Consider the following 16114-nt stretch of genomic DNA (forward strand, 5'->3'; position numbering starts at 1 on the left):
TGCTTGGGGTTCTCTCCCTCTTTCTCTGTGTCCCCCCCAAATAAATAAATTAAATTTTTTTCATGTTTAAATTAAAAAAGTGCTATGGATTGAATTGTGTTACCCCCCTCCTGACAAAAAAGATATCATATGTTAAATCCCTAATCCCCAGTCTGATGGTATTTAGAGATGGGGCTTTGAGGAGGATGAGGTCATTAGAGGTGGGGCCCCATGATGGGATTAGGGCCCTAATGAGAAGAGACACGAGAGAGCTTTTCTTGATTTCTCTATACCATGAGGATACAGCAGCAGGAAGGGAGTTAACTGTTACCAGGTCATGCCGGTACCCTCATCTTGGACTTCCAGCCTCCAGAACTGTGAGAAATAAACTTCTGTTGTTTAAACTGCCCAGATAAACGTGTTTGTCATGGCAGCCTGAGCCGACGAAAACAGCAAGACGGCACAAAATCTGTGGGTAGGCGACAATTCCCCCCAAGATCTACTATTAAGTGAACAAAGCAAGGTGCAAAGCAATGCTAGAGTTGTACAAAGAGAGAAAAGTGTTTACATGTCAGCTCATTTATCCGCAGAACAGCTCTGGAACTTTCCAAGGAATCCCCGTGGTGATCACGTCCGAAAAGGGGAACTGGTGCTTTTCAAATTTTGTAAAATTGGACCGAGTGGATAAGTCCCCTACCATCACACTATCAAACAACCCAACGAAGGAGCGAGCTTCAGGTTCCCCTGGAAGATAAAGGAGTCTGGGGTTAGGGGTGCCAGGCCGGGGCGGCGGGAGTGGGGGCGGGGGGAGGATTAGGTCCAGTCCTGGGAGTGTCCAGCCTTGAGTGTGTTTGTGTTCCAGGAAATAGGTTGATTTCCGGTGCGTGTGGCCTTCAGGGACGCCCTGAGCGAAGTCAGCGGGACACTCAGGCCTCCAGGCTGGGTCAGTGGCCCCCAAAAGACACTGCTGTCTTTGTGGCTGCCTGCAGTTGTAGGGTCTCCTGGAGCCCGAAGCCCCCCGCCCCTCCCCTGGGTCAGCAATGTGGCACTAGGGTCGGGAATGCATCTAGGGATGTCCTGTGGCCACAGCCAGCAGGCCTGGAGCTTCTCATGGGCACAAAGAGGGCCCCCCCCCCCAGACAAGAATGCAGACCACCGAGGCAGGGAGCGTCTGGCTTTGCCACACCCCTCCACCAGAACCAGACATCAGGCCTGCCCTTCTTAGGGCCCCGGGCCTGACAGTCCGGGTCAGTATTATCCTAGCCCAGACACCAGGCAAGGTACTCACTGCTTGGAATTTCCTCATCTGTCAAATCAGGGTGAGGAAACCCACTTTGCAAGGTTGCAGTAAGGGTGAGAGGGGCGTCCTGGGCCTACCACTGTGGGGATGACTAGCCAGACGCAATAAGCTGTAACTGTTCTCCTTATTTTATTATATTTTCACTTTTTTACGAAGGATCTGACACCACGCTCAGAGAAATCCTGTTTCTGAGAGGAACTGGCTGAGTCTCCCACAGTCAAATTTTAGGTCTGCCCTGTCTTTGGTATCCTCTCCTCTAAACCGGGGAGGGAAACTGTCCTTGATTTTTTTCTTTCTCTCACACTCCATTTCTCGGGAATCCTGTCTGCTGTCTCCAAGATCTATTCAGAATCCACATGGTCCGAGTCCCCATCGCTGCTCCCCTGGACCAGTGCGGGCACCTTCACCTTGTTCTAGCTTCTACTTTCACCCTTACAGAGACCTGTGAACAGCTGAAGCATATCAAGTCCTCCTTCTGCCTCTCACCTCAGAGCAAAACCAAAGTCCTCCAGGGGTCCCACAGGGCTCTGCACTGTGGGTCCCATCATCTCCCTGCCTTTGTTTCTCCCACCATCCACCCCCTCCAGCGCTGCTCCAGCCGTGAGGGGATCTTTGCTTTTCATAGAACACGCAGGCATGTTCCAGCCTCAGGGCCTTTGCACTGCTGTTCCTCACCGTGAAATGCTCTTCTTTCAAGTGCCCCCAGGGCAATGACCTCTCAGTTTACATCATATGTCACCACTCCAGCAGAGAAGCATCCCCTGACCACCATCGCATCAAGGTATTGCAGCTGGAATTATCTCCATGATTTCCCCACTCCGATACTGCCCGTGCCCCCCATCAGAATGTCAATTCCACAAGGGCCGCGATTCTTGTCTGTTTTGTTTGTTCACTGCTGTGGGGTTTAGCATCAATAAAACACATTTCCCTTCATCTCTTCTGTCTCCACCACCTTCGGCTGCTTTTCCTACAAATTCCTTTAAGAAGAAAAGTCTGCAAAAACAGGTCTTCGGGAGGGCAACGGCAGGCCAAAGGGCGTCAGTCTGCGGCAGGTGCCGGTACCAGGGTCCGGGCGGCTGTGGGCGCACCCGGGCCGCCAGTGGAGCCGCTAGTGTCCGGCCCGTCCCGCTGGGGTGAGGAGCGCTCGGAGCGGCTGGAGCTGCCGTCCAAGCCAGGGGGCAGCGAGCGGCTCAAGCGTCCCGAAGCCCCAGCAGCGCTCTCGGACCCCTGGGAGGCGCCGTGCCCTCTGCTGCAGGGGCAGCGGCCGCGGCGGCCGAGACACAGGAGGGCGTTGCGCAGGTCGCGGTTGGTGAGCGTGTAAATGATCGGGTTCAGAAGCGAGTTGGCCATGGCCAGACCCAGGAAGGGGTCGGCCTGCAGGAGCACGGGGCAGGCGCGCGCTGGGCACGCCACGTCGAGTAAGAGCAGCAGGAAGAGAGGGCCCCAGCACACCACGAAGGCCAGGAGCACCACGCTGAGCGTGCGCAGCAGGGCCAGCGAGCGCGGCGTGTGGCGTGCCCGAGCGGAGGCGCCCCCGGCGGCCCGGGGGCGCTCCCGCAGGCGGCGCGCGTTGGCACGCACCTGGCAGTAGATGCGCGCGTAGAGCGCGCAGATGGCGGCCAGGATGCCGAGGAAGGCGAGCACACAGAAGAGCACGTAGGCCTTGGCGTAGAGCGGCAGGACGGTGGAGCAGGCGTCCAGGCGGCCCAGGCAGTTCCAGCCGAGCGAGGGCAGTAGTCCGAGAAGCACCGACACGCCCCAGGCGGCGGCCACCAGCGCCAGCGTGCGTCCCCAACGGGAGGCGGGTGCGGGTCCTCGGCGGGCCATGGTGAGGCGGCGCTCGAGCGCGATGGCCAGGAGGCTCAGCACGGACGCGGCGAGCGCCACGAAGACGCCCCCTTCACGCGCGAACCAGAGCGTGGGCGACAGGCGCAGCGTGAGAGGCCCCGACAGCAGGATGTTGGCGGCATAGACCGCGCCCGCCAGCAGGTCGGACAGCGTAAGGCTGCCCAGGAGCAGGAACATGGGCGCATGGAAGCGCGAGTGGCGCCCCAGCACGATCAGCACCGCCAAGTTCTCCAGCACGATGAGCGCGCACACGGCCAGGAACACGGCAGCGTCCGCACGCAGCCCGGCGCCGGGCTGGTAGCGTGCTCCGCGAAGCTTGCCTGTGTAGTTGTAGTGCAAGACGATGACCTCGCTCACCGGCGCCGGCCGCAGCAGCCCGGGCTCCATGGGCCGCCCGCCCCAAGGCTGCGGAGAGGTAAGGTGGTGTGTCAGGTGAGGAGGCTGGCAGGGTGGGGCGGGGTTTCGCAGCTCTGGGAAAGGGGCCTTAACCCCCTACCCACCACTGCACACACCTCCGCTGGGGCCCAAAGGGAGTTCGGGATGAAAAGGAGGTGGCCGTGGAGACAGGCCGACGCAAAGACACGCAGGGAATATCACGAGGGGACACGGTGACACAGAGTCCCACAGGAAAGGGACACGAAAAATCCCATAATCTGGGCTATCCAGGGGCAGATTGAATCATAAGCAGACAGGAACGCACACAAATACAGTGACACGCTGACAAAGACATGTATACACAGTCACAAAGTAGGGGAAACGTGCACAGTCACACCCCATCAGGGAAACGAGAAAATATATTCACACATGAACAGAGCTACATAGGCACGTCCGGAGACCCAAATTCAGCCACACTCACACAGGTTCTCACGCCCACTCGTATAGGCCACAATTTCACAACCTCCACCCAGGCCCAGCCCGGAGCCCACAGCTCTACAATCTGCCCGCCTCGGCTGCACCCAGTGCCTTTCCCTGCTGAACCCCCGGCTTCCTACTTTGCAAAGACAGAGCCTGAGGGCAGCAGACAGGACCCAGATCTCACAGACAGGCTTTTGCAGAGGGGTGCACGTGTCATTAGGGTATAATAATACTTCCCAGGGGCGCCTGGGTGGCTCAGTTGGTTAAGGGTGGCACTCTCGGCCTAGGCTCAGGTCATGATCTCACGGTTGGGGACTTCCAGCCCCATGTGGGGCTCTGTGCTGACAGTAAGGAGCCTGGAGCCTGCTTCGGATTCAGTGTCTCCCTCTCTCTCTGCCCCACTCCACTTCAAAATAAATAAATAAACTTAAAAAAAATACTAATACTTCCCATTTCACCCTTTAATCCCCCGGACAGCTCTCCCCTTAGTCCCAATTTACAGACAGGAAACTGGCTCAAAAGAAGTACCCCGCATAGAAGGAGACACAAAGGTTCTCACGCAGCTGCGCAAATACAGCTACTCAGAAACGGCCACACAGTCGTGCGAATCCCACTTAATAGATGAGAAAACCGAGGCCTGGGAAGGGGAGCCGACTTATTTGGACGCGGCAGGAACAAATGCATCCCAGACGGCCTCAGCTGCACTCAAGGAACAAGCGCAAATACAAATCCACAGAGAGTCACGGACTCAGCCACGCTGGAGGCGGGGGGAGGCATCGAATACAGGCAGACACGGGTTACACTCGCTCCGATGGGGACATCTCCCGCCTCGCCTCGGCTTGCCTGGCAGCAGGACTGAAGTAGCGAAACTTGCAGTGGCATGGCCCGGAGAGGGCGAGGCCAGGGGATTCCAGGCGTCCCCACCCCCATCCCCGGCCCCGCATCCAGCCCGGGAGTCGCCGGCTTCCCCCTGGCCCCCGCCCCAGGCCTCCGGGGAAACCGGAGACAAGGAGACCGGGGTAGTGGTCAGGGTAACCCCCTGCGGGCCAGGCTGAGTCCCCGCGCGCCTGGAGACCCAGTGCTGTATACTCACCCCTGCGCCCTGGTCGTGCGCCCCCCGCAGTCGCGCTGCCAGGAGCAGAGTGAGGGGACGCTGCTAATGGGGGGGGGGGCGGCGGGGGCGGGGAGCGGGGCTGGAGCTGAGGGGGCGGGCCCGCAACGCGGACCGCTGGCCGTCGCAAGCGGTTGCCCCCTCCCCTTGGCGCCCGGGCACCCAGCCCGTGGCTGCCAGCCTGTGCCACCCGCCGCGGCACCGGAGCGCGCGCCCCGGCGGGCGACTGGCACCGGCGAGCCCTTGGCTGCCCCCTCCGGGCCTGAACTTCTTTCCCAGGGACGCTCCGTCGCGGTGGGAGGACCCGGAATCGCGGGAAGGGGAGGTTCTCTGCAGGGGCGGTCGCAGCCTGCGCCTCTTCCCGCCCCACACCAGAGGGGTCTTGTCTGTCCTCTGGGGACTGGACACTGGCCCCTCCCTGTTTCCTGCCTACCTTCCAGCTGAGCCTCCGGGCTGCACCCCAAGAACGCCCCATCGTTGAGGGACCCTGGCAGCGCAGGTGAGGGGGGTCTTCAGCAAGAGCAGCGGTGGCCTCAGTGCCCTTTCCCCAGCAGACAGGGACTCGGGGCGCAGCCCCCTCTCCATTTCTCCTATCCCACACCTGGCTTACAGCGAGTTCGGGAGGAGAAGGTGAAGGCAGGATTCTGGTGGGAACCTCCCTCTCTCCAAATGAGAAAGGTCTGGCTCCTAAGCCCTCCTGCCCCCCCCCCCTTATTGCTTCCAACACTGTGATTTACTCATTTAACGTGTTTCTGGGCTGTGTCCCCATCAGACTGTCAGTCCCCATGGAGGCAGGGATTTGCATCTGTCGTGAGCACTGCTGGGACACAGCCCAGGCCCTATAAATTAACCGATGAGTGAGTGAGTGAATGAATGTTTCCCTCGCTTTCTGTGTGTGTATCTCTTTCATTGGGTCTCCCAGGGTGGGTCTCTTTCAGTCGTTGGCTGTGTCTTTGTGTCACTCTCCCACGCCTCTCCCAGGCCTCCAGCGGGCCAGTCTCAGCTGGCCCCACGCCCCCTCTCCCAGTTCCCAGGAGCTTCCTGGCCAGGCCCAGCTCCCGCACCCTCAGACCAGAGGCTACAGGCAGGAAAGGGGCTGGGCCCGGTGGCCGTGGACCTTCTCCAGGATGGTGCCCTTTGACTTGGCCTCTGCTCGGGCTCTGCCAGCAGCGGGTGGGGTGAGGGCGTCCCAGGGGCGCTGAATCAGAGGCTGGGGGTAAAGATCTCGAGGGGCACCCAGGCCTGGTTGCGTCTCCAGGTAGCTCCTTGGGAATCCTGGTGGCTTCTGCCGGCCGTGTTCCTTGGGGAGGCAGAACAGTTCCTTCTAGCTCCAACCAAAGATGCCAGAGACACATGCTAGGTAGTGCAGTCAGTGGGGCCAGAGGAAAGGGATGGGTAACGCTTTAGTGCTGGTGCCCCACAGCCTTGCCCTCCAAGCCCTGAAGATTCCCCAAAAGCTGTGGGGCCGCACAGGCCTGGATACATGAATGACCCTTTTCTGTAAAGGGGAAGCCACATCCCCTGTGGGAAGGTGGCCTCTTCACACCCCCAGGCGTCAATCTCACCTCCTTGGGGCTCGAAGCTGTGAAGGGAGGCTCTTCCGGCCTCCCTCCAGGGCCTCCAACCCTCCCTGCCTCCTGCCGCCTCCTGTGCCTCTTTTCTATAGACTGGGACCCTGACTTCTCCAGAAGATGTCAGGAGACTGGATGCCTCTGCGTCCACCTCGACCCGCCATTCCACACCTGTGGTACAGTTCTTAACACTCAGCTCAGGTCCCTCTCCTGCTCTAAATTCTCCCATGGCTCCCTAGGTCACTCAGAGGAAACGCCAGTCCTCACCACGGTCCACGTGGCCCTGCTTGGTGTCTCCTCCTTACTTACTCCCTGCCTTACTGCCCTCCAGCCCCACTGGCCTCCTCCCAATTCTTCACACAATTTAGGACCTTTGTACTTGGGGATAGGTCTCCCTGGAGACCTCCCTTCTTCCAACCCTTCCCAGTTGGTCACCTCCTCAGAGAGGCCTCCATTAATCTGTCCCTCTCCTCCCCAAGCTCGCACAGCATTTGGCACCATCTGAAATTACCTTGATTATTTATTCATGTGGCTTATCATTCCCGGATCCAGGAAGGCAGACTCTTGTCTGTTCCTCTGCCCAGAGGTCATATAAAGATCAAGGGTTCAGAGTCTGTTGCCAGGCTCAGTGACTTTGTAGTCTAGGACTATGGGCAAAGGATATCCTCTCTGAGCCTCGGTGGCCTCATCTGTGAAATGGAGTCAATAACAGTATCCACTCTAAGGGATATTGTTGAGGATGAAAGGTATGATTTAGAACAGAACAAGGATATACAGGGAAAGCGCAATAAATGTTGGGGATTATTGGTCACCACTGTATCCCCAAGGAGGAATTAGGGGACTCCGTTCAGATCCCATGGGCCTCAGGCACCACCCCCCAGCCCATTCCCACTGGGGAAGGGCGCCCACCCTTCCCTCCCCCACTGCTGCCAAGGCTGGTTTCCTCCCAGGGGAAGGGCATCCCTGGCCTCCCAGCTCCTGCCCACAGCCCCGCCCACCTGATGCATGCCTGGGCGGGCTCACCCACCAAGCAGGTTCTGCCACCAGAGCCCTCGCACACGGGGGCCACCCCACCCTGGTCTGCACCCACTCTCAAAGCAGAGTCAGTGCCTGGGACGGGACAAAATGCCTAATATGGTCCCTCCTTCTTCTTGTTTTTTTAAATGTTTATTTTTGAGAGAGGGTGCGCGCACAAGCCGGAGAGGGGCAGAGAGAGAGGGAGATAGAGAATCCGAAGCCAGCATCCGAGCTGTCGGCGCAGAGCCCGATGTGGGGCTCGAACTCACGAACCGTGAGATCATGACCTGAGCCGAAGCCGGACACTCAACGGACGAAGCCACCCAGGCGCCCCTAACACAGTCCCTTCTGACCCCCACCCACCTAGAGAATAGGAGGACCACAGCAGGGTTCTCTTTCTGCCCTCTCCACCCCCTTCAGACCAATCCTGAGGCGTGAATGTGGCTGCAGGGGGTGCAAACTGACAGCTTTCCCGTGGCTGGAGACCAGAGCAGTCATGGTTTGGGGGGATCTCAAAATGGAGGCTCGAGGACCACCTCTGTCCCACAACCACACTCTCGTTTTGCTTAGCGGAGAGGCTTCCCAAACAACTGTCTAAACAGTTTGCGCCTTCGTTGGCAAATTTGTTGGTCACGGGGTCCAGGTTAACAATTCCAGAACTGTTTATGTGCTAGGGTTGAACATATAAGTTCATATTGTAGATATGGACAGCCAGGTTTCATGCTGCTGCAGAAGGAAGTTACAAATGAGCAATGTGGCTCAGTTCAGGGAGCGTAAGACTCTTGATTGCAGGGTTGTGGGTTTGAGCCCCACCTTGGGTGTAGCGATTACTTGAAAATAAAAATCTAAAAAAAAAACAAAAACAAAAACAAAAAACAAGCAATGTGGTGCTGGGCTGAGGTTAGGTTAACAGTATGACATGTTTATTTTAATAGATAGATATAAAAATAAATATCAATGTGTGTATCCATGGGTTAGTTCACATATTTCCTAGATCTGTCTGCTGAAGGTTCAGAAGCATTGACATTCTAGAAAAAGCACGAGTACACTCAGCACCCAGGTCTTGATTTCTTACAAAAGAAATTTATTGGGGTGCCTGGGTGGCTCAGTCTGACTCTTGATTTCAGCTCAGGTCATGATCTCACGGTTTGTGGGTTTGAGCCCTACCCAGGTGCCCCTTAAGGCTTTTTTTTTTCTTTTAATGTTTATTTATTTTTGAGAGAGAGAGAGCGTGAGCAGGAGGGGAGCAGAGAGAGGGAGACAGAGAATCCCAAGCAGGTTCCATGCTGTCGGCCCAATATGGAGCTTGAACTTGGGAAAGGTGAGATCGTGACCTGAGCTGAAGTTGGACGCTCAACCAACTGAGCCGCCCAGGCGCCCCTGCATTCGTGTAGTTCTTTTTTTTTTTTTAATTTTTTTTTTCAATTGTTTTATTTATTTTTGGGGACAGAGAGAGACAGAGCATGAACGGGGGAGGGGCAGAGAGAGAAGGAGACACAGAATCGTGAAAACAGGCTCCAGTTCCAAGCCATCAGCCCAGAGCCCGACGCGGGGCTCGAACTCACAGGCCGCGAGATCGTGACCTGGCTGAAGTCGGACGCTTAACCGACTGCGCCACCCAGGCGCCCCTGCATTCGTGTAGTTCTTATTAAAGGTTCTAAAAGGTTCCCAGAGGAGACTTTCAATTGGTGGGGAAAGGGAGGAGAAGGGAGCTTGGTGGTGGGGCCTCACCTTGTGCCAAGATGGTGGGCAGGACTTGGGCAGAGCCACACGTCTCTCTCCTCACCTGCTCACCCCAGGCCTGGCGACCTGCCCAGGGGAAAAGCTGACCTCATCCTCTTTTGTCATGTGGCCCCAACTACAGCTTGGGTTAAATTCAGGCCAAGGACTTCTAAAGTGGTTAATGAGGGTTGGGATCCAAGTCCCCAGGAGACAGAGGAGGCAGGCCCTGATCTTTCCCCTCCAGGCAGTCCCCCTAGGTGCCCTAACTCCTTGCAACTCTCACTTCCCAAGCCCTAGGCTCGGAAACTGGGAGTCAGCACCTCCTCTTTCTTGCCCCCTCACACTTAGACATTCATTTTACAGGCTAGGCAGGAGGGAAGGGGGAAAGAACAGCTAGGCAGAGGGAGTCAATCAGCACATGCAAAGGCCCGGGGGCTGCAAAGAGTGTGGTGGGTAAAAGAAACTAGAATCAGTCAGTTGGTTAGGAGCTTGGCTTAGGGGGAGGAAAGTACAGGGAAGGTGGGGGTGGGTTGGGGGTGAGAGAAGGGTCAGGTCTGGTGGCCTGAAATGCCAAGCCTCTGCTATTTGACCACCACCTCACTATATAACTTGCCAAACCTCTCTCTGATCTGTTTCTGCATCTGTAAAATGGAGCCTTTCTCACCGTGATCTTGTGAATACGAATGCAGTCATTGGTGCAAAGTGTTAACACCTCACCTGACAGAGCAAACCACTCTGTAAATGTCAAATATAATGTTTTAACAGCTTTATTGAGATGCTAATTTGCATGCCGTACAATTCACCCATTTAAAGTGTATATTTCTCTGCTTCGTAGTGTATCATAGAGTGTGTAAGTACAACCACAACAAATTTTATTTTATTTTATTTTTAATTTATTTTTGAAAGTTTATTTTTTTTTAACGTTTCTTTCTTTTTTTTTTTTTTTTGAGACAGAGAGAGACAGAGAATGAACGGGGGAGGGTCAGAGAGAGAGGGAGACACAGAATCCAAAACAGGCCCCAGGCTCCGAGCTGTCGGCACAGAGCCCGACGAGGGACTCGAACTCACGGACCGTGAGGTCATGACCCGAGCCGAAGTCGGACGCTCAACCGACTGAGCCACCCAGGCGCCCCTAAAATTTATTTCGTTATTTTGAGAGAGAGAGAAAGGGAGACAGCACATGGGTGAGGGGCAGAGAGAGAGGGAGAGAGAATCCCAAACAGGCTCTGCACCATCAGCACCAAGCCCCACACGGGGTTCAGTCCCATGAACCCGTGACATCATGACCCGAACCGAAATCGAGAGCTGGACGCTTAACCTACTGAGCCACCCAGGCAGCCCTAGAACCAATTTTAGAATAATTTATCACTCAAAAAGGACACTCCAGGGGCGCCTGGGTGGCTAGTCAGTTGAGCTTCTGACTTCGGCTCAGGTCATGATCTCACAGTTCGTGGGTTCGAGCCCCGCGTCGGGCTGTGTGCCGACAGCTCGGAGCCTGGAGCCTGTTTCGGTTTCTGTGTCTCCCTCTCTCTCTGCCTCTCCCTCGCTTGCGCTCTGTCTCTCACTGTCTCAAAAATAAATTTTAAAAAATTAAAAAAAAAAAAGGAAACTCCATACACATTGCCAATATTCTCATTTCTCCCCTCCTCCCACCCCCTGGAAACCACTAATCTACTCTCTATCTCCAAGGATTTGTCTCTTCTTGGCATTTCATACACATGGAGTCATACACTATTTGATATTTTGTGTCTGGCTGCTTCTTTCACTCAGCATAACGTTTTTTTGTTTATTTTTATTTTTTAAATGTATTTATTTTGAGAGAGAGAGAGAGAGAGAGAGCACAAACAGGGGAGGGGCATAGAGGAGAGACAGAGCCCCAACATGCTCCTTGCCATCCGTGCACAGCCCGATGCAGGGCTCAAACTCACAAACTGTGAGATCATGATCTGAGCCGAGATCAAGAGCTGTTCACCTACCCAACTGCACCACCCAGGCGCCCCACGTTTTTGAGTTTCATCCATGTCGTGGCATGAATCAGTACACCATCCCTTTTTATGGCCGAATAGGATGTCGTTGTATAGATACGCAATATTTTTTCTGTTCAACTCATGGAACTTGGGTTGTTTCTGCCTTTTTGGCTAGCTAGGGAAAAAAATGCTACGAATCTTCGTGTATAGGCTTTTTGTGTGGATATATATTTTTATTTCTCCTGCAAGGGACAGAGTGCAAGCAGTGGAGAGGCAGACAGAGGGAGGCACACAATCCGAAGCAGACTTCAGGCCCCGAGCTGTCAGCACAGAGCCCGACATGGGGCTCGAACTCACAAACTGAGAGATCAGGACCTGAGCAGAAGCCGAGAGGTGGATGCTCAACGGACCGAGCCACCCAGGCCCCCCTTTTTTGTTACTATTTTTAATGGTCCGTTGTTCACCCTGCAGTCCACCTTTCCTCCGGTCCTCCTGCTCACAACCCTCCATTCCTCCTTGGTGCTCTTTGAAGAAAGTCCAAAGAGTCCTGGCCTTTGGCATCTGGCTCTTTCCCCTTCACCCCACAGCACAGTCCTTGCCTCTGAATCTCCACATCTGGCAACTTCTCCTCATGGTCAAACGGAGGCAGGCTTTGGGGTCAGACAGGCAGGGGCTGGAATCCTGGCTCTGATGATCTTGGGTGGATGGATTCACCTCTGTGAGCCTCAATTTGCTCATCAGTTAAATGGGCATCAGATTATTCCCTCTCTCATAGGGTTCAACAAAACAGTTCATGCCAACTCTTTTTTTTTTATAATTTTTTTATGTTTATTTTGAGAGAGAGAGAGTCATTGTGAGTAGGGGAGGGAGGGAGGGAGAGAGAGAGAGAGAGAGAGAGAGAGAGAGAGAGAGAGAGAATCCCAAGCAGGCTTCGCGCTGCCAATGCGGAGCCTGACACAGTCCGAACCCACGAAACCGCGAGATCACGACCTGAGCCGAAACCCAGAGTCAGACAGACGCCCAACAGATCGAGCCACCTAGGCGCCCCAAGTTCATGCCAACTCTTTAGTGCAATGTCTAGCATTGAGTAGGGGCTATATTTATCAGGATGTGCTTAGTTGGAAGTTCCAGGAAAAAAAAACCAAAACAAAACTGAGTTCCACTAAAAAACAGCTCATACTCGTGTGAGGAAAAGGAAGGAAATGAATAGGCTGCTGTAACTGAAAATCTAGGGGTCTAGGAGTTGCAGTGACTTTAGGGGGAGCTGGATCAAGAAGCTCCAGGGTCCGTCGGAATCTAACTTGCTGTCTCTTGGCTCAACTAGGCTTTCATCTCATCAGGCTCCCGTTTGGGTGGCAGAGACGCTGTCGGGCACCCTGGATCCATTATTTCCACACTGCAGCCCCTTGGAAAGAGACGTCTCTCCTTCATTGGTCCAGCTAGGATCACATGACACAACCAAACCAATCACCAGGCCTAGGGGATGGACTGCTCTGATTGGCCAGGTTGGAGGGGCGGAGTCATCCCAGATTTGTATGGGCACCTCCATTTAAGCCACTGAGAGTCCTCAAGCCTTGGTACGTTGGTTTCAGGCATCCGAGATGCCAAGGCCCCCGAGCGTCAGAAAGCTCAGGAGTTACATTTGTGGAGTTCAGTTTATTCCAGTGGAGTCTGAGATGCCTCCCAGCCATCACGTGGTGCCCTGAGTCATCAACTGGATCCGAGACACGCATTCACCTGGTGTCTCGGTGGCTCACATTCTTTTTATTGCTTTTTATGGAAATGTAATTTCATTTCCCTTTGAAGGATACAATTGGAAAGTGTAATTATTGTGATGTATAATTAATCCATCTGGAGATAATTACCTATTTCTTTCTTGCTTTTTTTTTTTTCCTTCTTGGATGTTCTGGCTATACACCTCAATTCAGCTTTCCAAATGATCGCATCTTCCAGATAATGTATCTATAGGTAGAATTCTGTTTTCTTCCTGGGTTCTTTGTGCTGGAGAATTTCTCATGCCCCTGTCCCAGGAATTATCTTCATGTCCTATATTGGGACACCCGTTTCCTCACTCTTGTGTCTTCCTTTTTTTCTTGGTTTGCCCCCTTGGTTTTGGTGGAGTGCATCCTGCAATAATTTTCTAAGACTATAAGAACGTGGGAGATAACATTTTTGAACCCTTCCAGGTTTTGAAATGTCTTTACTGGCTCCTCACACTTGATCACTGTTTTGGCTGGAAATAGTGGTCTGGGTAAAAAATCCTTCTCTAACAGAATTTTGGAGCTGTAGACCTACTGTCTCTTTATTTCCGGTGTCTTTGAATTTGCTGTTTGTGCTGGGGAATGCATTTCCTTCCTTTCTTTTTTCTGGCTAATTCCTCCACATCCTTTACATCCCATGATGGACTTTTGTAGGGTAAACCAATAACAATTGACTGAGAACGTCCATTCAATTCAGTGACTGCATTGACTAATTTTGGCCACTGAAATGCAAGTGGAAATGAAATACATCACTTCCGGGGAGCCTGGATGGCTCAGTCGGCTAAGCGTCAGACTGGCTCCGGTCATGATCTCATAATCTGTGAGTTCGAGTCCCGCATCAGGCTCTGTGCTGACAGTTCAGAGTCTGGATCTGCTTCAGATTGTGTCTCCCTCTCTCTGCCCCTCCCCTGCTCATGCTCTGCCCCCCCCCCCCCCCCGATAAAATAAAACATTAAAAAAAAATTTTAGGGGCACCTGGGTGGCTCAAGTCAGTTAATCGTCTGACTTTGGCTCAGGTCATGATCTCACAGTTCGTGAGTTCAAGCCCCACATGCGGCTCTGCACTGAAAGCTTGGAGCCTGAAGCCTGCTTCAGATTCTGTGTCTCCCTCTGTCTCTCTGTTCCTCCACTGCTTGCTCTCTCTCTCTCTCTCTCTCCTCTCTCTCTCAAAAATAAACATTAAAAAATAATAATAGGGGCGCCTGGGTGGCTCAGTAGGTTAAGCATCTGACTTTAACTCAGGTCATGGTCTCACAGTAAGTGGGTTCGAGCCCCATGTCAGGCTCTGTGCTGACAGCTCAGAGCCTGGAGCCTGTTTCGGATTCTGTGTCTCCCTCTGTCTCTGTCCCTCCCCTGCTCATGCTCTGTCTCTGTCTCTTGAAAATAAATAAATGTTAAAAAAAAATATTTTTTTTTATAATAATAAAGGGGCACCTGAGTGGCTCAGTTGGTTGAACGGCCGACTTTGGCTCAGGTCGTGATCTCCTGGTTCATGAATTTGAGCCCCGCATCAGGCTGTATGCCGACAGCTCAGAGCCTGGAACCTGCTTAGGATTCTGTGTCTCCCTCTCTCTCTGCCCCTCCCCCCACTCACACTCTGTCTCTCTCTGTCTCAAAAAAATAAGTTAACATTAAAAAAAAAATTTTAATAATAAAATAAAGTAAAATAAAACAAAATAAAATAAAATAAAATTTAAGGGGTTCATGGGCGGCTCAGTCAGTTAAGTGTCAGAGTCTTGACTTCGGCTCAGGTCACGATCGCATGGTTCGTGAGTTTGAGTTCCACATAGGGCTCTGAGCTGACAGCGTGGAGCCTGCCTGAGATTCTGTTTCCCTCTCTCTCTCTACCCCTGTCTCGCTTGCTCTCTCTCTCTATCTCAAAATAAAAATAAATTGGGGCGCCTGGGTGGCGCAGTCGGTTAAGCGTCCGACTTCAGCCAGGTCACGATCTCGCGGTCCGTGAGTTCGAGCCCCGCAGCAGGCTCTGGGCGGATGGCTCGGAGCCTGGAGCCTGTTTCCGATTCTGTGTCTCCCTCTCTCTCTGCCCCTCCCCCGTTCATGCTCTGTCTCTCTCTGTCCCAAAAATAAATAAACGTTGAAAAAAAAATAAAAAATAAATAAAAAAATAAAAATAAACTAAATATATATATATTTAAAAATTGTCTTAAAAATAAAAAATAAATAAATGAAATACATCACTTCTATATATCTGTCACTGCTGACCAGCGGCATTGGAAAGCCCCCCGCCCCCCACTTTTCCAGTCTCCCTCTTGTCCCTGTAGCAGCTGGGGCAGTGAGTTCAACATGGTGCGGCCACAGGATGGTGGGTGCCTCCTCAGCTCCAGTCCCTGCATGACCATGCGGAGCGGAGCCCCTGCCAGCTGATATAGAATGAGTAACACGAGGGAGAGATAAACTTTGGTTTCCTTAAACTACTGTGCTTTGGACTTCTTTGTTACTGCAACGAAACTTGACCTATACTAATATAAAGCCCGACTTAAATGTGTCTTCCTCAGAGAGGTCCTCCCGGATCATAGCCCCTAAACCAGATAACGAGATCACTTCCTTTCCCAGATTGTAAGCTTGTATTTTCCTACATGACCCTTACTGCAATCATAACTGTGAAATTTTTTGTGCAATGAGTTCATCACCAATCTCCCGCATCCCACCTCCGAGACCCCGGGACAGAGCCTGGCCCGTAGTAGATGTTTGGGATACGTTTGTTGAATGAAAGAAGAATGTTACCTCCTTTCAGCCGAAAAGACAGCAACGAGCAGAGCTTTCTAGAGCATTTTCTCACACAACTCCGGACAGTAGCAGGGGCGTGAGAGGCAGCACAGGAAGCACGGCACAGTACAAGGAAGCAGGGATGTTTGACAAAGGAGAGTGATCTATGGTGAGAAAGCATCTATCCGCAGATTTAGTTTTCTTCAAGAGTGTGTAATTTATTCTAGCAACTGCTCAGCCTGGGAGGGATTTCCGGG

At 53.3% G+C, this 16114-nt stretch overlaps 1 protein-coding gene across 1 annotated transcript; it reads right to left on the reverse strand.

Moving 5' to 3' along the window:
• Nucleotides 1-476: 476 nt before the first annotated feature.
• Nucleotides 477-3527, reverse strand: S1PR5 (sphingosine-1-phosphate receptor 5). The gene has a single exon (XM_032591217.1). The coding sequence runs from the start codon at nt 3512-3514 to the stop codon at nt 2318-2320; it is 1197 nt and encodes a 398-aa protein (XP_032447108.1). The 5' UTR covers nt 3515-3527; the 3' UTR covers nt 477-2317.
• Between the last annotated feature and the right edge of the window lie 12587 nt (nt 3528-16114).

This window comes from Lynx canadensis, chromosome A2, assembly GCF_007474595.2.
Source record: "Lynx canadensis isolate LIC74 chromosome A2, mLynCan4.pri.v2, whole genome shotgun sequence".
Taxonomy (NCBI): domain Eukaryota; kingdom Metazoa; phylum Chordata; class Mammalia; order Carnivora; family Felidae; genus Lynx; species Lynx canadensis.

Excerpts from the sequence above, each read along its gene's own strand:
- S1PR5 (XM_032591217.1), bottom strand. The coding sequence starts at position 3,514 with ATGGAGCCCGGGCTGCTGCGGCCGGCGCCGGTGAGCGAGGTCATCGTC.